Source organism: Oncorhynchus keta, chromosome 9 (assembly GCF_023373465.1).
Source record: "Oncorhynchus keta strain PuntledgeMale-10-30-2019 chromosome 9, Oket_V2, whole genome shotgun sequence".
Lineage (NCBI taxonomy): Eukaryota > Metazoa > Chordata > Actinopteri > Salmoniformes > Salmonidae > Oncorhynchus > Oncorhynchus keta.
Genome location: NC_068429.1, coordinates 26437846 through 26462827, shown reverse-complemented (window position 1 = coordinate 26462827; position 24982 = coordinate 26437846). Strand labels below are relative to the sequence as shown.

Sequence of the window (24982 nt, the reverse complement as noted above, 5' to 3'; positions counted from 1 at the left end):
CCGCTTGGGAAACCCTTCCGTAGGTTCATTCCAACAAGCCATATGTCAACTGGTTTGTCACAACCTAAATACCAAGACTCATTGGCTTTGTGTAATTATACTGACATTGAGTTTGTAGATGGTGAGAGAAGGGGGAGGGGAAACTAGGATTCAAAGCACACCGAACTGGAGAAAAATTTGAATTTTATTTTTCTTTCCAAACAGAGCTAAAGAAGTGCCGCATTTTCACAGTATGGGTTTAAATCAATCCCAAGAGATTTTGCATGACTACTTTTATTTACATTCAGTGCAACTTAATTCAGAGATATTGGGGCAGTTTCTCAGACCCACATTGTGCCTATTCCAGGACAAATGAATGTAGAACAGGCATTTTTAGTCCAGAAGTGGGCTCAATCGGAGTCTGGGAAACCAGACTTATTGGATGACTTTGCACATTGGTGAACGTACAAAGTAAAAATCACTTGATCCAGTTGGGGAATGAAAGCCAGCATACAGTTCACATCCTCCAAGGATATTTTATGTGAAAATCAATTTCTGCTGATTGCAATATCACAATTAAGAGGTATATGAATTTGACATTAACCCCCAAACCCTTTAGTTTCAAATAGGTATCTGAAATGAAAGACTTCGGTTTTCACTCAGTGGAGACAGTCATTGTTTCACTGAAGTGCCCAGCAGGAGACAAAGCTTCTGTCCTCTGAAACATAGGAGCTGTCTAAATACCTTGAAAGGGCCTGCTTCCTTCCTCCCTTTCTAGAAGTAATGACTGACCGAACATCAGCCCTATTGGATAAGTGAAGTCAAGTTTCAGGTTTCCATTCAGTCATATCAGGTTTGATTATTTCAATGAAGGGAGAAGAGGATAATCAGGTATTGGAACTCGGGCCTAGGCACTTCTCTAGTGATTTCATATGGGTGTACGGTCTATCAGCACCCTCTCACCTACCCCATCCCAAAACATACTGGGTTATCTCCCCAGTCTAAGGCATATGGAGTCGATTCAGTCACAAAAAGCATCTGCAGGCATTTAAAAAATGACAGTTCTGAAGCAGAAATGGTTGCTGACATTATATACAGTTATAATCAAGATATCTAAAACCCCAACGCTAAATTGTGCTGCTACATCATGTCATCACTAACCACGTTTCCAACCAGTTTTCATGCGAAGTTATTTTGTATTTGGAAAAAAAAATCACGACAGCTGTGCTAGAAACTAACTTGGTATAAATGCCAACAGGTAATTTGTTCGTTCAACATTTTGGGATCTTTGTGTCTAAAATTAATTACGAGTGAAATGGTGGAAATGCTTTTATGCACAAATATTGATATAACCATAATGAGTCACACAATGAGATGGTGTGTGGAACTCCCACTACGACTCGGAAAACCATGCCGTTTATTAGGCTAAATTATGAATTTTACAGGGTAATGAAAGTGCAAGGTGATGAGCTTGATGCTCCTTTCCAATAAATAGAGGATCTTATTCCGGTGACATGATGATCAATGCTTGACAAATATAAATATTCTCACTCTAATCCATAATAATATAATGTAGACTAGCCTACCAGCATTGTATCTGCGAGTTGTTGGCTAGAGCGCACGTGCCAAGACAAGAGTAGGCACATTTGCTATTTATGGCAACAGCAATGGAAGGACATGGGATTTTTATTCAGTACATGAAAACTTAAGTGAAAAAGTGCACTGTGTCATCACACACTGATTTTTATCACCAACAAGTCAGTTTGGTGGAAACACCACTGGTGGGAAAATTCTCATTCTTTATGCAGATTTCTGAATATTCGCATGAAAATCTATCCCCAATTGGCTGGAAACCTAGCTATTGACTCAAGTACAACCACCAAAATAAAAAAACAAATACATTTTCAACATTTGAAAACAATATAAACTTTTAGTCTCGTCCCTCCATCAGCACCAGCAAAGTGGTGTTTTCACCAGGGAGACAAAGGCCAAAAGGTCAAGTCTTATGTCATAGGGGTCATAGTTCAATGACAGCCCTCTACACTTTTTATTTCATTTTTACAAACACAACATTCATTCTGGGGGAAAAATGGAGGCTAAATTGTTTTGTTGTACTTGAAAAATTAGCAGCATGAGAGTAAGCTGTGACACCACTGATTATTATAAAAGGCTAAATCAACACAAAATAGGAACACTCCATTTCTTAAAAAAGGACGACTACAAAAAGCAGGACTAAAATAGAGCCATGTTTTTTCTTTATGTCTTAAATTGCTTTCTTATAAATTTCTTAACGCATACATTTATATATTATATCTCTGCCAGAAATGGGATTTGTTTTATTTTTTACATTTAGGCTATTCTCACAGGTCTTTCTGCATTAGCATGCTAGCTAATGTGGGAGCTAGCATAAAAACTAGCTTGAGAGCTAGTATAAAGAACTAGCATGAGGTGTAGAATGGGAAACTAGCATTGAACCTAGCATGAGGGCTTACATTGAAGCTAGCTGGAGACCGAGCTAGAGACCAAGCATGAGGGCTAGCTATGTTCGGGTTGTCATGGTATGCTATGTTCAGAACAGTCTTGTGTGGACAGTGGTGTAGTGAGTCCTGTGAACCTCAGAAGAGAATAGGTTTCACTGATGTTTTCTCCTGGACGTAGCCAGTGAAACGTTTGAGGAACTTGGGGTACTCCCTCTTGGCCACGGCCCTCAGAACTGAGGCAGGAGCCCAGCCTCCCGGGTTCACTTAGATGAAAAGGAAATACATGTTACACAGGATATCACAAAGAACAGGTTCATTCACAACACCTGTAGATTCATATACAACATATAGTCTAATGATATTGGCCCTGCTTCAAATATCACAAACCCTAATTGAAGAATACATAGTTATTGGTACTGTATATAAACTCAGCAAAAAAACAAACGTCCTCTCACTGTCAACTGTGTTTATTTTCAGCAAAACGTAACGTGTAAATATTTGTATGAACATTACAAGATTCAACAACTGAGACATAAACTGAACAAGATCCACAGACATGTGACTAACAGAAATGGAATAATGTGTCCCTGAACAAAGGGGGGGTAAAAATCAAAAGTAACAGTCACTATCTCGTGTGGCCACCAGCTGCATTAAAAGTACTGCAGTGCATCTCCTCCTCATGGACTGCAGCAGATTTGCCAGTTCTTGCTGTGAGATGTTACCCCACTCTTCCACCAAGGCACCTGCAAGTTCCCGGACATTTCTGGGGAGAATGGCCCTAGCCCTCCGATCCAACAAGTTCCAGACGTGCTCAATGGGATTGAGATCCGGGCTCTTCACTGGCCACGACAAAACACTGACATTCCGGTCTTGCAGGAAACCACGCACAGAACGAGCAGTATGGCTGGTGGCATTGTCATGTTGGAGGGTCATGTAAGGAAGGACCTGCAGGAAGCATACCACATGAGGGAGGAGGATGTCTTCCCTGTAACGGACAGCGCTGAGATGGCTTTTTATGACAACAAGCTCAGTCCGATGATGCTGTGACACACCGCCCCAGACCATGACGGAACCTCCAAATCGATCCCGCTCCAAAGTACAGGCCTCGGTGTAACACTCATTCATTTGACGATAAACACAAATCCAACCATCACCCCTGGTGAGACAAAACCGCGACTTGTCAGTGAAGAGCACTTTTTGCCAGCCCTGTCTGGTCCAGCGACGGTGGGTTTGTGCCCATAGGCGACGTTGTTGCTGGTGATGTCTGGTGAGTATCTGCCTTACAACAGGCCTACAAGCCCTCAGTCCAACCTCTCTCAGCCTATTGCGGACAGTCTGAGCACTGATGGAGGGATTGTAGGTTCCTGGTGTAACTCAGGCAGTTGTTGTTGCCATCCTGTACCTGTCCCGCATGTGTGATGTACCGATCCCATGTAGGTGTTGTTACACGTAGGTCTGCCACTGCGAGGACAATCAGCTGTCCATCCTGTCTCCCTGTAACGCTGTTTTAGGCGTCTCACAGTACGGACATTGCAATTTATTGCCCTGGCCACATCTGCAGTCCTCATGCCTCCTTGAACATGCATGGGAAACAGTGTTTAAACCCTTTACAATTAAGATTTGTGAAGTTATTTGGATTTTTACAAATTATCTTTGAAAGACAGGGTCCTGAAAAAGGGACGTTTCTTTTTTTGCTGAGTTTACATGGCTATTGTAATACTGCTTATTTGTCTGTTCTAGCAGGTCATCTGTCGTGGCTATCAGAGTGATTTAGGAGGTGAGCTCACCGTTGGCGACGTAGGTGATTTTACAGGTGATGTTGTCTCTGCTGATCTCTCTGTCGCCCTCTGGTGGGCTTACCAGCGTCTGGCAGATCATGGCAATGTTGATTTTGGCACGGACACACCTGTTGGTGGGCTGAGGGGGGACAATGACATGAAAGATCATCAATTCACAAGCATTGACCAAAGAAAATACAAGATAAATATTTGTATGTATGTTTAGTCTCTACCTTGACGAACCTGGGTGTTATTGTAACAGACCCCCCCCCCCCCAAAAAAATAGATTAAGGTCAGTCTGGGGAATCAGGAATTCCTGGAAGAGCCCATCTCAAAAAGACTAAACTGAGATTGACCATGGCGTAGTCGTGGTCCACAGAGAAGTTGCGGACCAGCCAGGTGTCTGGGTCGCCAGGGGTAGGGGGGTTATACTGACCATGGCGTTGTCGTGGTCCACAGAGAAGTTGCAGACCAGCCAGGTGTCAGGGTTGTTCTCGTTGTTAGCCAGGATCTTCCTCATGGCAGACAAGTAGAGCACATCTCTCTGAGAGGCAGGCCACACCCTCTGCAACACACACACACGTAGATTTGACTTTCAGTCATTAGGTAAACACACTTAAAAGGCACTCTTTAAAGTGCCTTTATTGTGATGGGATGTTCAGTGGAACACATTTGAAAAACGCCAAAGGCGTCTGGGTTTGAAACCTTGGCATCTGTGTTTTACTCATTCTCTCTTACCTTGTGTGTCTGATAGACGATAACAGCATTTTCCGATAACGTCTCCACAACGTTGAAGTTCTCAATAGTAGCTGAATTAAAGTAAAGAGAGACCAGAATAAGAACATATCAAATAAATCCCTCAATTATTGAACATTGAGACCTTACTACAGAGATTGGCAACATTGCAGAAAATGACAGTATTAAACTGAAGTGCCAGATGCAATTCAGTGTTTTAAAACCATTTATCAAGATCCTGTTGTTAGAATTTAAGTGATCTGACAAATAAAATGACTTTACAATGCAGTCCAGGGATGGTGCACCTCCCCATAATGAGCCCCTAGCCCAAACGATAAGGTAACATTAGGAACTACAAGGTATTACCATCTGAGGAAAATAGCATGAAAATCACCTTGTATGCCGAGGACGTGCTAGTTTTTAACACTTGCCTCCCAAAACTAACAAATACGTTGGAAGGATATGGTTACAATTCAGGATACAAACGAAATTATACAAAACACAAAATCTACTCTAATTAAACCCAATCACAGGAAATATAATAGAAGAAAGCATGAATTCTGCTCTGAATCAGAGAATTCTACAGAATGTCAGGCCATCAGTCTGGGAGCTGAAGTGCAGCGGGGTCTCTGAATCAGAGAATTCTACAGAATGTCAGGCCATCCGTCTGTGAGCTGAAGTGCAGCGGGGTCTCTGAATCAGAGAATTCTACAGAATGTCAGGCCATCCGTCTGGGAGCTGAAGTGCAGCGAGGTCTCTGAATCAGAGAATTCTACAGAATGTCAGGCCATCCGTCTGTGAGCTGAAGTGCAGCGAGGTCTCTGAATCAATGTCAGGCCATCCGTCTGGGAGCTGAAGTGCAGCGAGGTCTCTGAATCAATGTCAGGCCATCCGTCTGGGAGCTGAAGTGCAGCGAGGTCTCTGAATCAGAGAATTCTACAGAATGTCAGGCCATCCGTCTGTGAGCTGAAGTGCAGCGAGGTCTCTGAATCAATGTCAGGCCATCCGTCTGGGAGCTGAAGTGCAGCGAGGTCTCTGAATCAGAGAATTCTACAGAATGTCAGGCCATCCGTCTGTGAGCTGAAGTGCAGCGGGGTCTCTGAATCAGAGAATTCTACAGAATGTCAGGCCATCCGTCTGGGAGCTGAAGTGCAGCGAGGTCTCTGAATCAGAGAATTCTACAGAATGTAATATATAATATAATAATAATATATGCCATTTAGCAGACGCTTTTATCCAAAGCGACTTACAGTCATGTGTGCATACATTCTACGTATGGGTGGTCCCGGGGATCGAACCCACTACCCTGGCGTTACAAACGCCATGCTCTACCAACTGAGCTACAGAAGGACCAATGTCAGGCCATCCGTCTGTGAGCTGAAGTGCAGCGGGGTCTCTGAATCAGAGAATTCTACAGAATGTCAGGCCATCCGTCTGTGAGCTGAAGTACAGCGGGGTCTCTGAATCAGAGAATTCTACAGAATGTCAGGCCATCCGTCTGTGAGCTGAAGTACAGCGGGGTCTCTGAATCAGAGAATTCTACAGAATGTCAGGCCATCCGTCTGTGAGCTGAAGTACAGCGGGGTCTCTGAATCAGAGAATTCTACAGAATGTCAGGCCATCCGTCTGTGAGCTGAAGTACAGCGGGGTCTCTGAATCAGAGAATTCTACAGAATGTCAGGCCATCCGTCTGTGAGCTGAAGTGCAGCGGGGTCTCTGAATCAGAGAATTCTACAGAATGTCAGGCCATCCGTCTGTGAGCTGAAGTGCAGCTGGGTCATGCAGCAAGACAATGATCCAAAGCACACAATCAAGTCTACATGAAAATAGCTCAAAGAAACAACTCATTTTAAGTTTTGGAATGGCCTAGTCAAAGTCCCTAATCCCAATTGAAATCGTGTGTCAGTTTATGCCTGAAAATCCACAAATGTCGCTGAGTTAAAGCAGTTCTGCATGCAAGAGTCAGCCAACTTTCCTCCTCAGCGAAGTGAGAGACTGATCAACAGCTAAAAGGTGGCACAAGCAGTTAGAATGGAAGGGGGCAATTACTTTCTCACACAGGGAATTGGGTGTTGAATAACTTTGTTAAATAAATTCAATAAGTATACTTTTGTTTTATTTGTAAACTCAGGTTCCGTTAATCTAATATTAGGTTTTGGTTGAAGATCTGATAATTCAGTATCAAACATATGCAAAAATAGAGAAAATTAGAAATGGAGTAAATACGTTTTCACGGCAATGTATAGGGGTAAACCTAACAAAATACATTACAAAGCTATAACAAATAAGCCAACTATCCAAAATATTAATGAAGATATAGAGAGATGGTCACTTCTTCCCTTAGATTTTAGCTCTAGAATAAAGGCAGTGAAAATGAATAGTCCATAGACTGCTGTATTTATTCCCCTCTCTACCAGTAGAGGTCCCCCCAAAACAGTTCAAACTCTGGGACAAATTACTATCAAGGATCATTACACAGGTGCACCTTCTGCTGGGGGACAATAAAAGTCCAAATGTGTAGTTTTGTCAGCGCGTCTCTGCGAAGCTCATCTGAGTGCTCGTCATCCTCACCACGGTCTTGACCTGACTGTAGTTCGGCATTGTAACCAACTTCAGTGGCCAAATGTTGACCTTTGATGGCCACTGGCACGCTGGAGAAGTGTTCTCTTAACAGATGAATGACAGAGTGTATGGCGTCGTGTGGGCAAGCGGCTTGCTGATGCCAACGTTGTGAACAGAGTGCCCCATTGTTGGCGATGGGGTTATGGTATGGGCAGGCATAAGCGACAGACAACGAAAACAATTGCATTTTATCGATGGCAATTTGAATGCACAGAGATACAGTGATGAGATCCTGAGGCCTGTAGTCGTGCCATTCATTCACTGCCATCATCTCATGTTTCAGTGTGATAATGCACAGCCTTATGTCACAAGGATCTGTACACAATTCCTGGAAGCTGAAAATGTCCCAGTTCTTCCATGGCCTACATGTCACCCATTGAGCATGTTTGGGATGCTCTGGATCTACGTGTACGACAGCGTGTTACAGTTCCTGCCAAAATCCAGCAATTTCACACAGCCATTGAGGAGTGGGACAATATTCCACAGGCCACAATCAACAGGCTTATCAACTCTGAGAAAGAGATGTGTCGTGCTGCATGAGTAAAATGGTGGTCACACCAGATACTGACTGGTTTTCTAATCCACGACCCCACTTAAAAAAATATATATATATTTTTAAAGGTATCTGTGACCAACAGATGCATATCTGTATTCCTAGTCATATGAAATCCGTAAATTAGGACCTAAAGAATTTATTTACGGCTACACAAAGGGGATGCCGGCAGGACATTTTAGGCATTATCAAGTGCTTGTCAAATTGTGAATGAGTGACTGATATGGTGTGTATAGCCTGCGTAAAAAAACAAAGCAGAACTCATGCCTTTCAAGATACCTTTTTCAAATCATCATTAGAGTCATCATGCAGCCGTACAATGTATTACAAATCTAAACATATAGCCCAACGTTTGTAGAACAACTAAAGTTACATTAATAACTCTAAATTTAATTTTAGAGTTAATTAAAATTAATTTTACAAATTCTTATTTTCAATGGCGGCCTAGGAACAGTGGGCTAACTGCCTGTTCAGGGGCAGAATGACAGATTTGTACCTTGTCAGCTCGGGGATTTGAACTTGCAACCTTCCGGTTAGTAGTCACTCCCTCAAATTGTTTGGAAAAAATATCCTTTCTATTTTAAACAAGGAACATCCAAGACAATTTCTTCACTCTGTCATGACCTGATTGCTTCTAGAAAAGAATCAACCTTTTATATTAAAGCAAAATAGGAGAAGGAATTAAAGACTGATATTTCAGAGGAAGATTGGGACAATATATGCAAAACACAACATACTTCTACAAACGTAAGAACATGGCGGGAGTTTTGTTGGAAAAATCTATCACACCTAGAATCAAAAAGCACCCGCTAGGTAAACAACAACCATGCTGGTGTCTGTGTGGCCATGTAGATGCCAACCACACATCTTTTGGGACTGTAACAAATTAACAGTGTTCTGGGAGAATGTATGTTCTGTAATAAAAGACTCCCTAGAACCTGTAATGTACCTACAAAAGTCATTACCAGGAGTTGTGACTAACAGTGATAGATACTTGATTTATGTTTGACTTGCCACTAGTACAAAAGTCATTACCAGGAGTTGGTAAAAAGTAGAACACCCAAAGTTTGAAGAATTGTAAAGTAGAAGTCAATAAATGTTTGCTATGGAAAGATTTACATATGCCTTAACAATTCAAAAACAGTTTTTTAAAAGAAACTGGGAGAAATGGATAGCTTTCACAAACCAGGCTGACCTGATTCATTAAGTTAAAGAAAGACATGGTAAAAAGTCTTGTCATAATTGCTTTCATATATTGTACTGTACTTACCTTATGGCAACAGGTTTTTTGTTTGTTTCTGCGATGCTCTGTTTTACATTGAAGAAAAAAAGAAAACTGTAGTGCCAGATATATGAACTACTGTTCAGATGAAACTTACTTTCCCAGTCGTTGCGTACATCTGTGTCCCAGAAATAGTGGCACACCTCATGTCCGGTCACTCCCTTTACGGAGTGAGTGGCCTTCAGGGGGTCCAGGACAATACCGTTCTCCTCTACCTCTCTCCTGTACACCTTCACAACACACATACAGACGGAAGATGTAGAAACAGGTGTGGTACTCAAACTGCTCCAGTTTGCTTAGATGATGGGTGCATATGTGTTATTCATGTAGCCTAGTGGTTAGAGCATTGGACTAGTACACCACCCGATGTTACAGGAAGGCCATAAAGATCATCAAGGACATCAACCACCCGAGCCACTGCCTGTTCACCCCACTATCATCCAGAAGGCGAGGTCAGTACAGGTGCATCAAAGCTGGGACCGAGAGACTGAAAAACAGCTTCTATCTCAAGGCCATCAGACTGTTAAACAGCCACCAATAACATTGAGTGGCTGCTGCCAACACACTGACACTGACTCAACTCCAGCCACTTTAATAATGGGAATTGATGGGAAATGATGTAAATATATCACTAGCCACTTTAAACAATGCTACCTTATATAATGTTACTTACCCTACATTATTCATCTCATATGCATATACTGTACTCTATATCATCGACTGCATCCTTATGTAATACATGTATCACTAGCCACTTTAACTATGCCACTTTGTTTACATACTCATCTCATATGTACAGTGCCTTGCGAAAGTATTCGGCCCCCTTGAACTTTGCGACCTTTTGCCACATTTCAGGCTTCAAACATAAAGATATAAAACTGTATTTTTTGTGAAGAATCAACAACAAGTGGGACACAATCATGAAGTGGAACGACATTTATTGGATATTTCAAACTTTTTTAACAAATCAAAAACGGAAAAATTGGGCATGCAAAATTATTCAGCCCCCTTAAGTTAATACTTTGTAGCGCCACCCTTTGTTGCGATTACAGCTGTAAGTCGCTTAGGGTATGTCTCTATCAGTTTTGCACATCGAGAGACTGACATTTTTTCCCATTCCTCCTTGCAAAACAGCTAGAGCTCAGTGAGGTTGGATGGAGAGCATTTGTGAACAGCAGTTTTCAGTTCTTTCCACAGATTCTCGATTGGATTCAGGTCTGGACTTTGACTTGGCCATTCTAACACCTGGATATGTTTATTTTTGAACCATTCCATTGTAGATTTTGCTTTATGTTTTGGATCATTGTCTTGTTGGAAGACAAATCTCCGTCCCAGTCTCAGGTCTTTTGCAGACTCCATCAGGTTTTCTTCCAGAATGGTCCTGTATTTGGCTCCATCCATCTTCCCATCAATTTTAACCATCTTCCCTGTCCCTGCTGAAGAAAAGCAGGCCCAAACCATGATGCTGCCACCACCATGTTTGACAGTGGGGATGGTGTGTTCAGGGTGATGAGCTGTGTTGTTTTTACGCCAAACATAACGTTTTGCATTGTTGCCAAAAAGTTCAATTTTGGTTTCATCTGACCAGAGCACCTTCTTCCACATGTTTGGTGTGGCTTGTGGCAAACTTTAAACAACACTTTTTATGGATATCTTTAAGAAATGGCTTTCTTCTTGCCACTCTTCCATAAAGGCCAGATTGTTGTCCTATGGACAGAGTCTCCCACCTCAGCTGTAGATCTCTGCAGTTCATCCAGAGTGATCATGGGCCTCTTGGCTGCATCTCTGATCAGTTTTCTCCTTGTATGAGCTGAAAGTTTAGAGGGACAGCCAGGTCTTGGTAGATTTGCAGTGGTCTGATACTCCTTCCATTTCAATATTATCGCTTGCACAGTGCTCCTTGGGATGTTTAAAGCTTGGGAAATCTTTTTGTATCCAAATCCGGCTTTAAACTTCTTCACAACAGTATCTCGGACCTGCCTGGTGTGTTCCTTGTTCTTCATGATGCTCTCTGCGCTTTTAACAGACCTCTGAGACTATCACAGTGCAGGTGCATTTATACGGAGACTTGATTACACACAGGTGGATTGTATTTATCATCATTAGTCATTTAGGTCAACATTGGATCATTCAGAGATCCTCACTGAACTTCTGGAGAGAGTTTACTGCACTGAAAGTAAAGGGGCTGAATAATTTTGCACGCCCAATTTTTCAGTTTTTGATTTGTTAAAAAAGTCTGAAATATCCAATAAATGTCGTTCCACTTCATGATTGTGTCCCACTTGTTGTTGATTCTTCACAAAAAAATACAGTTTTAGATCTTTATGTTTGAAGCCTGAAATGTGGCAAAAGGTCGCAAAGTTCAAGGGGGCCGAATACTTTCGCAAGGCACTGTATATACTGTACTCGATACCATCCACTGTATCTTGCCTATGCTGCTCTGTACCATCACTCATTCATATATCCTTATGTACATATTCTTTATCCTCTTACACTGTGTATAAGACAGTAGTTTTGGAATTGTTAGATTACTTGTTGGTTATTACTGCATTGTCGGAACTAGAAGCACAAGCATTTCGCTACACTCGCATTAACATCTGCTAACCATGTGTATGTGACAAATAAAATTTGATTTGGAAGGTTTCAAGTTCAAACCCCTGAGCTGACAAGGTACAAATCTGTCGTTCTGCCCCTGAACAGGCAGTTAACCCACTGTTCCTAGGCTGTCATTGAAAATAAGAATTTGTTCTTAACTGACTTGCCTAGTTAAATAAAGCTAAAATAAAAAAATATATATTTTTCAATTTTTTATTACATTTGTATAACAAGACTGACAGTGACAATATAATCATCACCTCTCTCCTCTCGCTCTCCCCCTCTCTCCTACCTTCATCTCCCCCTCCTCCACCACCAGCTGCCAGTTGGCGTCTCCGCCCATATCCTGCAGCGAGTAGGTCATGTGATTCTTCACCATCTCCTCCACCTATCACAGTCAACCAGGAAGAGGAAGGGACAGACAGGGTTAAAGGTCAGAGACATAAATGTTCACCGATAAATATAAAAGTGATACAGGAAAGACAAGCCAACGCTTGTATTGTGAGGTAGTCGCTATGACATGCAGAGGCCAGTAAATCTGTGTGCTAACAGACAATACAGTATTATCTCAACAGCAACATAGCATTGTCAGAGGGGCAGCCAACATCATGCTGGAAGCTAGCCTCATGCTGAAAGAGACAGATGCCTGTGGGATGAAAGTGTAGTGATTCAGTCAGTCCTGTGGGGGGCACTACACTCTGCCACAGAGCAGTTACCTCAGACCTGAATCTGTGGACTTCGTGACCGGACGGACGGACGGACGGACGGATAATTAATTAGAGTAGAGATAATTAGAGTAGAGAGAAAGAGAGGCAAAGAAAAAGGGGGAGAGGACGAATGAAAGGGAGAGAATGATGGTGTTAGGTAAAGTAAGGTGCTCAGGACTAAAAGAGGTGAATAACCTTGTCGGCAAATCTGTGTGATCCCATGGTGGAGTAGACATCTCCTGGGGGAACTGGACTGGACCTCTGTATCCTCCACTTCTCAGTGTGAGACTAGACACACACACGGGGCCAGGATCAAACATATGTACTCAATGTCATACGAAGATGTATCATTATTATTATAGAATGAGATGTATTCTATACCAATTGAGGCCGAGGGGTTTTGCCCTTGCTCTGGTACCTGTTCCTCTATCTTGTCTTGTCTGTCAAGAGCTGCTTCAACTGCATCAAAAAACTCATCCTCATTGATCAGGCTGTTAGGCCCCTCCTGGAGAGAGCGAGAGAGGAGATAGAGACAGAGAGAGACAGAGAGAGGACAGAAAGAGAGAGAGAGAGACAGAGACAGAGACAGAGAGAGACAGAGACAGAGAGAGACAGAGACAGAGAGAGACAGAGACAGAGAGAGACAGAGACAGAGAGAGACAGAGACAGAGAGAGACAGAGAGACAGAGACACAGAGACACAGAGAGACAGAGAGACAGAGAGACAGAGAGACAGAGAGAGAGAGACAGAGAGAGACAGAGAGAGACAGAGAGAGACAGAGAGAGACAGAGAGAGACAGAGAGAGACAGAGAGACAGAGAGAGACAGAGAGAGACAGAGAGAGACAGAGAGAGACAGAGAGAGACAGAGAGAGACAGGAGGAAAATAAGGATTAAGAGAAGAGAGCAACATGGAATTGATTACCAGAGGATGAGACTGACAGATGTATTTTCACCTGCCTCAAAACAATCATAGAACTGACAAACCATACAGAAAACAGTCTTCTCACCTCGTAATCAGGGCCTCTGAAGTGAGACTTCTTCTTGAGCTCAGAGAGAGCAGACTTGTAGCCCTCCTCTATCCTCCTCCTCTTTTCCAGCTCCTTGTCCAGTCTCTTCTGCCAGCTGTCCTCTCTCTTCACCATCAGGTCCATGCAGTGGGACAGGGTGGCCAGGATCCCAGCTGTGGTGGCCTTGAACGTGATGGCTTCGCCCTTAAAATCTATCCCATTGATGTCCTTAGGGCTCAGAGACTGGAATACTGAGCAGGAGAGGAATATTTGTTAAAATTGATGTTTGAAACATTGATTTAAGACAGAATGAGCCTGTTTAAAATGTTTCTCCAGTCCCAAATCTGTCCATTACATAAGAGAACAAGAACTACACTTGCTTTTTCAGACAGAATGCTAAAAATTAAAATGATCAAAGTTTGAACTAAGTGGAAACGTTGTAACTTTTCTTTAGAGGATATTCTGCTTTACTCACACTTCTCCTTGCTGCCGTTGTTGTTGTGGATGAACTCTCCATCTGACCGAGTGTTGGGGAAATCATCCTCATCATCATCCACAACTTGAGAGAGGAGGAGCAACAGCGAAAGAGAAGTCAGCCATGGTCATACAGTACAATAGTTTCTACAAAGTCCCTGCAGAGCCACTAACAGAGCCAGAGTAGGGTAGTGCCAAGAGTTGCTTGTGCATGCACCCAGCCATAGAGCATGGCAGGCAAACAGACTGAACTCTACTGTACTCAATGCCACAACAATGCCCTGGCCTCTTCTGCAGGAGCGAGGGATGGACGGAGGAAGCGAGAGAGATGAGAGGGGGGATAGAGGGAGGGACTTGATGGGTGACAAAGGAACTGTTTGATTGTCTGTGGTCATTAACAGCTGTCGCTTGGCACGGTGACAATGCAAACTCTACCACGAGCAAATGTTCAGGCAGCCCAAAGATAGAGCGATGGATGGAAAGAGAAAGAGAGAGGGGAGAGAGAGAGAGGGGAGAGAGAGGGGGGGGTTAGAGAAAGGCGGAGAAAGTGGGAGGGAGAGAAGGGGAGCGAGAGAAGGAGAGAGCGGGGGGAGAGAGGGGGTAGAGGAAGGCAGAGAAAGTGGGAGGGAGAGAAGGGGAACGAGAGAAGGAGAGAGCGGGAGGGAGAGAGCGGGAGGGAGAGAGCGGGAGGGAGAGAGCGGGAGGGAGAGAGCGGGAGGGAGAGAGGGGGTAGAGGAAGGCAGAGAAAGTGGGAGGGAGAGAAGGGGAGCGAGAGAAGGAGAGAGCGGGGGGGGTTAGAGGAAGGCGGAGAAAGTGGGAGGGAGAGAAGGGGAGCGAGAGAAGGAGAGAGCGGGAGGGAGAGAGAGGGGGTAGAGGAAGGCAGAGAAAGTGGGAGGGAGAGAAGGGGAACGAGAGAAGGAGAGAGCGGGAAGGAGAGAGCGGGAAGGAGAGAGCGGGAGGGAGAGAGTGGGAGGGAGAGAGCGGGAGGGAGAGAGCGGGAGGGAGAGAGAGGGGGTAGAGGAAGGCAGAGAAAGTGGGAGGGAGAGAAGGGGGTAGAGGAAGGCAGAGAAAGTGGGAGGGAGAGAAGGGGAACGAGAGAAGGAGAGAGCGGGAAGGAGAGAGCGGGAGGGAGAGAGTGGGAGGGAGAGAGCGGGGGAGAGAAACAGAGCGAGAGAGAAAAGAGACTGGAAAACCTGCATCTCAATAAGGGGGCTGACAGAACACATTCCTCTAAAGATTCTGCAAATATTTCCCCAAAGCCAAATATTTTCGTGATCGTCACGTTTGGCATTTCTTATTTTTGTGGTATTCCATTGTTCTTTGAGTTAGGTAATATTTTGTGTCCAACAGTTTGTGGCAATAAGTAGGAACCCATTGGTTTTGGTCTCACAGATCAACTGCATGTGATTTTTCTTCCCACTAGACCTCCTAATACTAGACCTGGGTGGCTGTCTACTTAGCACTGAAGACTTGATTGACAAATGCATCTGATTGATTGATCCATTGATGGTCTTACTTGTGTCTCTCTGCAGCTCGTCCTTGGAGACGGCATCGGCACAGCCGTCAAAGTATTTCTGCAACGTGTCGACCTGTCTGCACAGGATGTCTCTGAACGTCTCCATCTCTGCCAGCTTCTCCCTCAGGCTGTGGCCCTTCAGAACCAAACGAGAATGCATAGTCAGCAAACACCCCGAGCTCTATTTTAACACACACCGACACACACACCGACAGACAGACAGACATCTCTGCCAGCTTCTCCCTCAGGCTGTGGCCCTTCAGAACCAAACGAGAACGCATGGTCAGCAAACACCCTGGGCTCTATTTTAACACACACCGACACACACACCGACAGACAGACATCTCTGCCAGCTTCTCCCCCAGGCTGTGGCCCTTCAGAACCAAACGAGAACGCATGGTCAGCAAACACCCTGGGCTCTATTTTAACACACACCGACAGACACACCGACAGACAGACATCTCTGCCAGCTTCTCCCCCAGGCTGTGGCCCTTCAGAACCAAACGAGAATGCAGGGTCAGCAAACACCCTGGGCTCTATTTTAACGAACTTAACGCAATGGTAGGTCTGGGGCTGTGTCAGAAATATTTTTGAATTATGAGCGCAATAGCTGGCCGTAGCGTGAAAGGGACAGGTTTTGATGTATAGTTGTGACGAGGGCTTGGCCACTCAATGACCAATCGACACGTTTCATGGTTTAATACACGTTTCGTCTTGAGTTCTGTATTGACTGGTTATTGACTGTCTTTGCGATGTCATCAACTCCAATTTGGATGAGGGCACAGAATATTCTATTCCTAGTCCATTGTGGATTGATGCAGTTTATTAAATAACATAGGCTAGCAATGAGTAATAGCAACAAACAGTCAAAAATAATCTAGTGTTTGCTCAATATAGTGTTGTGTTGACACTAGACAACGTTGTAATTGGCGTCAATGAGTATAGGGCTTTACGCATCGCACTCCTCAGATAAAACATACATTGCTCCTGTAAATCGTATTGTATGTGAGGCACGTCCTAAACAAGCAAGACATAGCCTACCATTAATATGGCATTATAGGACTGAATTATTTGAAAATGTTTGGAGGACTTTGGTAACTGAACAAGAGGCGCTCTTGGGAAATGGACACAGGTGAAATGGAGTAGCCTCTGCACTGCAGGTAGGCCTGTGTGAATTGTGAGTAATGGAAACCCCTCAGGAGTAGACCATTTAGAAACCTTTCATGGACAGGCTCCTTGGCTAATGCATGGCCAGGATAAGACACCAGACTCATTGCGGTTGAACCAGATTTCATTTTAGTAGGGTAAGTGTAGCCTGTAAGAGCTTGTTTTTTAATCAAACAAAACAGAAAACAAGCAATAACTAAACATTTTCTAAATGTCACCAAATCACATCATCTCCCGTCCTCTGATGGGCATATTGCCTACATGGAGGGGTTTACACACATCCAAAATAATAACGGGAGCTGGCGAAAATAAAGTATAATAGCCTACATAAATAAAAAGGGGATACTCCCAAGCGTGATATTCTAATAAAGCTTTGGTGATTAAGATTTATTTCAAGGCGGTCTTACGAGCCAAACTCTTCATAATAGTCTTGACTACTTGGCGAATGCATTGGAAGGGACAAATCAATAAATAACTGGCCTTCATTGAGGAGAGGGGAGGTTATGCTTTATTTTCAATCAAATGAAACGAAATGGGGAAAAGCATCACTTTTTTATGTTTCTATATACACAAGGTTTACAGGCACAAAAAGCACATCTCTTTTTCCATGTGTATTTGGGCACAGGTGCTTCACAGCTGGACAGACTGTGAAAATCCATGCCTCGTTACCGCAAAGACCAGCTTTTGGATCATCTTAAATATCCCCACCAGCGCTGCCTGAAATTGGCACTTTGGCGCACATTTCTAAGGACACACCTCAGATATTGCCCCCACTCCCACCTCAACGCAAGCAAGCTCATATACAGTAGGACAGGTAAATAACCAATCCTGGCACAACAGAAAAGCACCAGCTTTGTCAGGTCAGAAAAACGAGCGGGCGTTTGATAATTGCACTGGCTTAATGTCAGCTGAAAGTAGAGCCTTCTGTGTGTGTGTGTTAAGTCAAGACTCACCTTGAAGGAGGAGGTGGATGTGGTGGAGTAGCCGCTGGTAGCAGACGTGAGAGACACCATAGAGCCATGTCTTCTCAGACTGGACTCTGAACCATACCCAGACTCAGCCTAGACACATGGCGCGAGAGAAAGACATTAACAGATATGAAAGTATATATCGAAAACAGATATCATTAACTTTACACAACAACACATCAGCAAAATATCAAGTCTATTAAGGGGTGACATACAATCACCACATCACGTCAATATATCTACCACCAAATGCAACAGATCAACTTGCTATCACACAGTCAGTATATTCAGATACTAAACCTCAACTAGAAAACCTACTGATCAACAAGCACCTTCACCTCTACTAGTCACACTAGGACAGAGTATGAGGTTAATGCAAATACTCTCCATCCCTACTTATTTTCTCTCTGTCACAGAGTTATTTCTATGACCCTGAAAGTGCAGTAACCATAGAAATAGAATGAAAAGGAAGAGCGTCTCCTTTCAAGTCAATGATGGCATAATGCATGGACTTGTAGTCATTTTGAGTGTACCCAGGCCAGGAAGTAAAAACAGGAAGTGTAGCCTTCAACCTGTGCTGTGATTTGTTGATTCAACTCAACTAACATTACACAAATATATTGCATAGGCTTTTATCACGACCGCAATTGTCACATCCGGTAAAATAGAGTCTCAGCAGCTATTTTTTACAACTTCTCTGACAAGACATTTAACTTGTTTAGTATAGTCTGTTTGTAACTCTACTCACTACTTGTAGCTGTATAGTCTGTTTGTAACTCTACTCACTACTTGTAGCTGTATAGTCTAGTCTGTTTGTTTGTGTTTTTGTTCTTGGCTAGCTTAATGATCCGGTTGGTTGCTAGCTAGCACTCACTCAAGTGGCTGCTAGCACAGTCATGAAAAGTGGCATGAGGGAAGCACTACAATATGATGTTTTTCTAAGTAGTGAGAACACTAGGGAGCAGGCATTGTTGAAAAGTCATCTTTAGACAGTTATTTTCTTAAATGTAGCTTTGTAATTGACAAAAACAAGCCGAGAAGAAAATAGTTTTTGAAAAGGGTCACGTTTTTGCTGTGAGCCAAATGTGGTAACCTAGTAACACACAATGTCAGAATGCGGTCTAGGTACTGTGGTCTCCCTATCTTATCACAACTGAGCAAGTTTTCCATCATGGTTCCCAATCTTGAGCCCAACCTCACCAACTTTGGGTCGGGCTTGAGCTTTGTTGGGGAAGGAGAGTACGTGGCTGAAAACCTACTGCTCCAATCTCAGTGGATCACTGCTGTAGATGTCTACTCCTACATAGCCCTTCCAAATCAGCAAAAATAGGAAATATGCTTTTTCTCACCTAACCCCCTACGCCAGTTTCTTGAATGCCACAACTTAAAATGCACATGAGCAAATATGGAGTGACTGGGAAGTGAAGTCCCGATTCAACTTGTATGAAAAGACTATAATGGTCAGGTTCTGGAAAGGAAGAGTTTCTGACCATGACATAGAGTTGCATCTGTAACGCTGCCGTACTCTCCTTCAGCCTGCCATGAAAACAAAAAAGCTATTAGATATGATGCAAAACAACTTTTCTTACTCTGTATCTCATAAACAGAGAGTAATTAATTTTAAGTCAGGGACTATACCAGGCAGCTATTGCTAGTGTACCCATGAGTTTACCAGTCAAATTTCCAGAGTTAGCACTTCCAAGCACCTTCTATTATTTCAATTTCTATGGCAGCAATGTAGTGTGACCATGGCAACAGGGATCATGACAACCACAGAGCGCTGTCACAGGATGACTTCCTGTAAAAAAGTGAGGATGGATGGAAGCCCTCTGGCCTCTCCCTTTACAGCTCTCTGACTTACATTACCCATGAACTTAAAATAGAGGGGAAGGAGGAAGAGAGAAAAGGGAGAGAGATTGGGAGGGAGAGACTGGTGGGAAAAGAGGGAAGCTCTCTCTGGAGATTACATTATTTGACATGGTGATTCACCCTGTGTGAAATAGCACTCAGAAAATATGACAGATACTCGGTGGGGCCTAGTATTACAGGAGTTAAGGGTTAATGTGGAAGAGAGCATGTAGCATAGTTAGGTATTTTCAATTAAGATGAAAACATGTGCTTCTATTCCTCACAACCAGAGGGCAGCCTATTCACATGGCTGCTGCCTGGCCCTGCATCCACCAGCCAGATGTTAGTATCTTTCAATGGCCGGAAGTAACCCTTTCCCTGCCTCCACCGGGGCTTTCATCACTACTGTCGCCCTCAGCCAATCTGCTGCTCTCATTCTGACCATGAATGTTCAATACGGCCACTATCCACCAATCACAGAGCTGCTATTGAATATAAAGCAGTTTCTTATCTGGTTGGTTGAGAAAAGACAAAAATCAACCCACAGGATCAAAGCAGTGGTGTGTTTGTTATCATTCTACACAGACAAACAGGGAGAGGGGAGAAATGGAGGATAGAATGGAGCTGGATTAGATAGCGGCCATTATACGGGTTCATGATCAATTCTGCAATTTTGTGTTTTATTGTGCAACATCCGCACTGAGCTAAAGCTGCCGCTTTCAAGGAGCGGAACACTAATCCAGATGCTTATAAGAAATCCTGCTATGCCCTTCGACGAACCATCCAACAGGCAAATCATCAACACAGGACTAAAGCTCAAATCCTACTACACTGGTTTTGACACTCGTCCAATGTGGCAGGCTTGCAAACTATCGTGGACAAAGGGAAAGCCAGCCGCGAGCTTCCCAGTGACACGAGCCTACCAGACCAAGCTAAATGCCTTCTATTCCCGCTTCGAGGCAAGCAAAACTGAACCACGCTCTAATCTGGAAATGTATGGCTTGTTAGCAAATGTCATTGCCATTGAGCTAGTTATCCTAGTAGCAGTAAACAGCAGGACGTGATATGAGCGATGGAGAGAGACGTGAAAGGGAGCAGATTTACAGCCTTGCTCTATCCAATCGTAGCAGTAGGATCAAGTTACAACCTGCCCATTTCTTGACAGATAACTGAACTAGTCAATTGAGTTGTTACAAATTTCATCCTAGAAGCTGAGTTGTTTAGAGATGAGTCCTGACAGCTAAAAAAGTAAACAGCAGTGCCTATATGATGTCCTTCCATACGGGTGTGACATGCTGGAGTGATGCTTCTATGCAAACGTTGTTGATCAGTAGATTTATATAAGTCCCAAATGGAAGGTCAACAGATTATGGTGCTATAGATGACAAACTCCACTTATCAGCCAAAACAATAACTCAATGCATGCACACTCCTATTGAATATGCATTCCCCTTGTGAGTAGGCCTATGCCATCAAAAATGTATCCAGTTTACCATTCAAATAAAATCATTACCATTATGTTGTTATTTAGTCAAATGTATTGTTTGATTTTAAAATGGATGCATACACGGCTGTCTCTGGGAAATGTTGTAATCAAAATGTTCAAATTTAATGATATTGAATATCGGCTAAAATATCAGCCCCCCCATGCTCATAGGTCCACTATTTAAATATGTTAATTACATGCTCATAGGTCCACTATTTGTTCTGCTGTGTTCAGAGTGCCTTTTTTTCACCTTCACACCACCTGCAACCTCACACACCATGACCACTGCATAAGCAAATCCCTCCATAGGAGATGGGCTCAGAAAGTCACTGAGGAATCCCTGCTCTGTCTGGAATTAGGTTCTCCCACTCCTACACTCCTCCTGCCTCATATCTTATCTTGCCTCTCCTCCTCTATCCTGCTCTCTATTCTCTATGCTGATCTATCCACAACGCTCTCCCTCCTCCTCTCTCATGCCCTTCTCTCTCCCTCTCTTTCAAATCTGTGACCTACTTGATAAGGACTTCTTACTTTCATTTGATCTATTCATTCTCTCTCCTTCTCTCTGATGAGTAATAGGACATAATTCCAGAAGGATCAGGGCATCTGTGGAAAAGATTAGAAGATGGATCAGTGATGCAGAGTCCTGTACAACACATTACTCTCTCTGTGTGTGTGTGTGTGTGTGTGTGTGTGTGTGTGTGTGTGTGTGTGTGAACTCGAAATGACAAGGACAAGGTTCCAGTTTAACAACGTTTACTAAAACGTATTAGCACACTACATGGTTGCCATTGCACTCAGGCCAGGTCCATCAACAGAGAGACCCCTACGCAGGGGCACTAATAACAGAGTGAAAGCCCCGTTACATCAGAAATATAGGGATACTTAAAAGTCCCACTTTTATTTAAAGACAAATAAAACATCAACAACATAATTAACTTTCCGTTACTGAGAGCCTTTTGGAGCACAAGACCGGATGCTCCTTTTTTAGTCAGACAGTCAGCAAGCCGTTCCTTTGTGGTCGACCACAGAATCCGCTGGATTCTCTGTGCTTGAATAAGTTCCTTGATGCTGCTAATCCCAAGACGAAGTCTTTTCTCTGTGACAGACTTGGTTGATTTCACAGCATCAACTAATGAGTAGTTGTCAGTGACACAAACTACAGGTAGAATGTGCCGTTTTGTCTCACCAGTGGTAAGCTCTGAGAACAGAGTTGCAAGAAAGATCGCATTGTCAATTCCATCCGCAAGAGCAAGTGTTTCTGCAGCAAGTTCGGACAACCCTTCTGATCCTTTTTGACTGCCAACAGAAAGGTGAGAATCTTCCTCCGTCCCCCATTAACACGATTAGATGTCCACCTTGTGTGCCTCAATCTGTAAGGTTCCCTAGCGAAGCATCACTGAAGACAACTAGTTTCAGAGAGTCATCTTTTCCAACATGCTGAAACTTTAGTCACTTGTTGTGATTTCAGTTTACGAACAACTTTCTTTGCCTCATGAATGGTTTTTACATCGGCATATTGTGTTGGATGCCAAGTTGAAGCCATCAAACATTACATCAGGTCTACTCTGTCTAGCAACCCATAGAATTTGACCCATCTTCAACTCCACAGAGGGGAATTCCTTTGTATGGCTCTTGAATTATCCATGTGGATAGGTTGAAGATTATTGATATAGTTCTCCTGTTAAATCAGGATTATTCCATCAACTGTAATCATTTTTGTTATGTTGGCATAGAGTTTATCATGCTCCTCATGGCTGACCTGGAAAACAGCTTTGAGGTGTGAAATCACAGTTGTAGCAAAGGCCTGTGAGCCACCCCAGATGAAGTCCTCAACATGACAGGCAAGTACTCCAGTCACATTGCAGTCTTGATCAAGCCAATAGAAGACTGCAGGATCCACTCGACATTTTTCCACCTGTACTCAGCATTGCTGCCCTGACTTTATATGTACCAGTAGAGTGATGCATCTGCCAGTCCAGACACACTGTTTTAGTTTCCACAGTGTTCCTTCGCTCTCAGCTTCAGGCGGAGGTCAGATGTGAATGTCCCTTGACATCTCTGTTCCCTGCAAAAATGCAGATTTGATATTTATGGAATGAAGTTTCCATTTTTTCTGGCAGATCACTGTCAGCAGCAATCTGAGTGACTCTGAGGCGCATGTCGGTGAGTCTTTTGGGAGTTCTTCAGCAGCCAGCTCCTCAAAACCTCTAGCCACTAGACGTGCTTTTGGCACTATTCCAGTTAAGGATTCTTTAAGGGTACACACCCACCTTGTTGAGACACATTTTTGTCAAATGTCTGACTTTCTCAAACACTCAATTTTTCCTCCAATTACTGAGCTCATCTAGCTTAGCTGAGTCAAATGACACATGCTTTGTTTCAAGTACATCATTTTGAATGTCATTCTGTTTTTATTGATTTTCCATTGGTTCAATTCTGAGATGATCTACAAGTGACAGGTCAGCTGGCCCTGTTGTACCAGAAAGTGTAGCTGGTTCAGAGTACTGCAAGTTGTACCAGTTCTGGTGTTTTCCTTTGGCTTTTCCTGCTCGACTGTTGCTGTATGTGGAATACCACTTTCTCTGTCCATGTATTTAACAGTTTGTCCAGTTTTCAGATTGTTGTTCCAATGTTGTCTATGAAAAGCCAACTGACATTTACTCCTGAGGTGCTGACCTGCTGCACCCTCGACAACCACTGTGATTATTATTTGATACTGCTGGTCATCTATGAACATTTGAACATCTTGGCCATGTTCTGTTATAATCTCCACCCGGCACAGCCAGAAGAGGACTGGACACCCCTCATAGCCTGGTTCCTCTCTAGGTTTTTTCCTAGGTTTTGGCCTTTCTGGGGAGTTTTTCCTAGCCACTGTGCTTCTACACCTGCATTGCTTGCTGTTTTGGGTTTTAAGTTGGGTTTCTGTACAGCACTGAGATATCAGCTGATGTACGAAGGGCTTTATAAATAAATGTGATTTGATTTGATTGATTAACATGTGGCTCTTATTGAATGTTTTCCTCATTTGTTTTTCCTGTGTTTCAGTGTCCATATCATTGGATGCGACACTTGGTAGGTTTGTGTCTGTTAATTTGTCTTTTTTGTCATTTTAATTAAGAGGTTGATTCTCAGCAACAGCCCCTCCATCTTGTTGATCATTTACTTTCCACAATCTTGAGTGATGCACCCTGACAATGGTGCGTCGGTGCCTCACAAATATCACCACATCATCTTGGCCAATGACTTCTCCCGGTCCTTTCCACTCTTGAGAGTCAACTCGTTTGTACTACACTTTGTTACCAGTCTCGTACCTCTCATCGGTGGGTGGGTCAAAGCTGTTTACGTAGAGCCCTGTGAATTCTCTGAACACTCTGCTTCAGTGAAGGTTTTCTCGCTGCATGTAGTGCTGAAAGGTGCTGTCCCACCCATTCAATCACACTGGTCCATTCTAGTGCTGGTGGCTTGTCAACCAGTACAGAGGTAAGATTAGAGTTCTGCCCAACACCAGTTGATATGAGCTGTAGCCTTGAACATTGTGCATTAAGTATTTTGCCATCAAAGCCCAATCTAGGGCTGTTTTCCAGTCACATCGATTGTCTTTCTTCACTTTCAGCATCTCCTGTGAGTGTTTGATTATGTCTCTCCAGAAGTCCATTCCTCCATGGACTGTATGCAGAAGTTGTCTTTACTTCCATGTTGAATTTCTCTGCCATTTCTCTCTTTTCATTATTATTGAATTCTCCTCCATTGTCACTACAAAGTCTGGGGCGGGACATGCACA

At 43.4% G+C, this 24982-nt stretch overlaps 1 protein-coding gene across 3 annotated transcripts in view; it reads right to left on the bottom strand.

The window, feature by feature from the left end:
- Positions 1 to 166: 166 nt before the first annotated feature.
- Positions 167 to 24982, bottom strand: part of LOC118387437 (ceramide transfer protein-like) — a 51488-nt gene continuing 26672 nt past the window's right edge. For all 3 annotated transcript variants that reach the window (XM_035775785.1, XM_035775786.1, XM_035775787.1), the window contains 12 exons: positions 17850 to 17957; positions 15730 to 15865; positions 14215 to 14298; positions 13740 to 13990; positions 13150 to 13236; positions 12927 to 13019; positions 12317 to 12412; positions 9527 to 9659; positions 4976 to 5046; positions 4674 to 4802; positions 4247 to 4376; positions 167 to 2722 (listed from right to left, as the gene is read on the bottom strand). In XM_035775785.1, the coding sequence (XP_035631678.1) occupies positions 2595 to 2722; positions 4247 to 4376; positions 4674 to 4802; positions 4976 to 5046; positions 9527 to 9659; positions 12317 to 12412; positions 12927 to 13019; positions 13150 to 13236; positions 13740 to 13990; positions 14215 to 14298; positions 15730 to 15865; positions 17850 to 17957 (1446 nt within the window). In that variant the 3' untranslated portion in view covers positions 167 to 2594. The remainder of the gene's footprint in view (positions 2723 to 4246; positions 4377 to 4673; positions 4803 to 4975; positions 5047 to 9526; positions 9660 to 12316; positions 12413 to 12926; positions 13020 to 13149; positions 13237 to 13739; positions 13991 to 14214; positions 14299 to 15729; positions 15866 to 17849; positions 17958 to 24982) is intronic.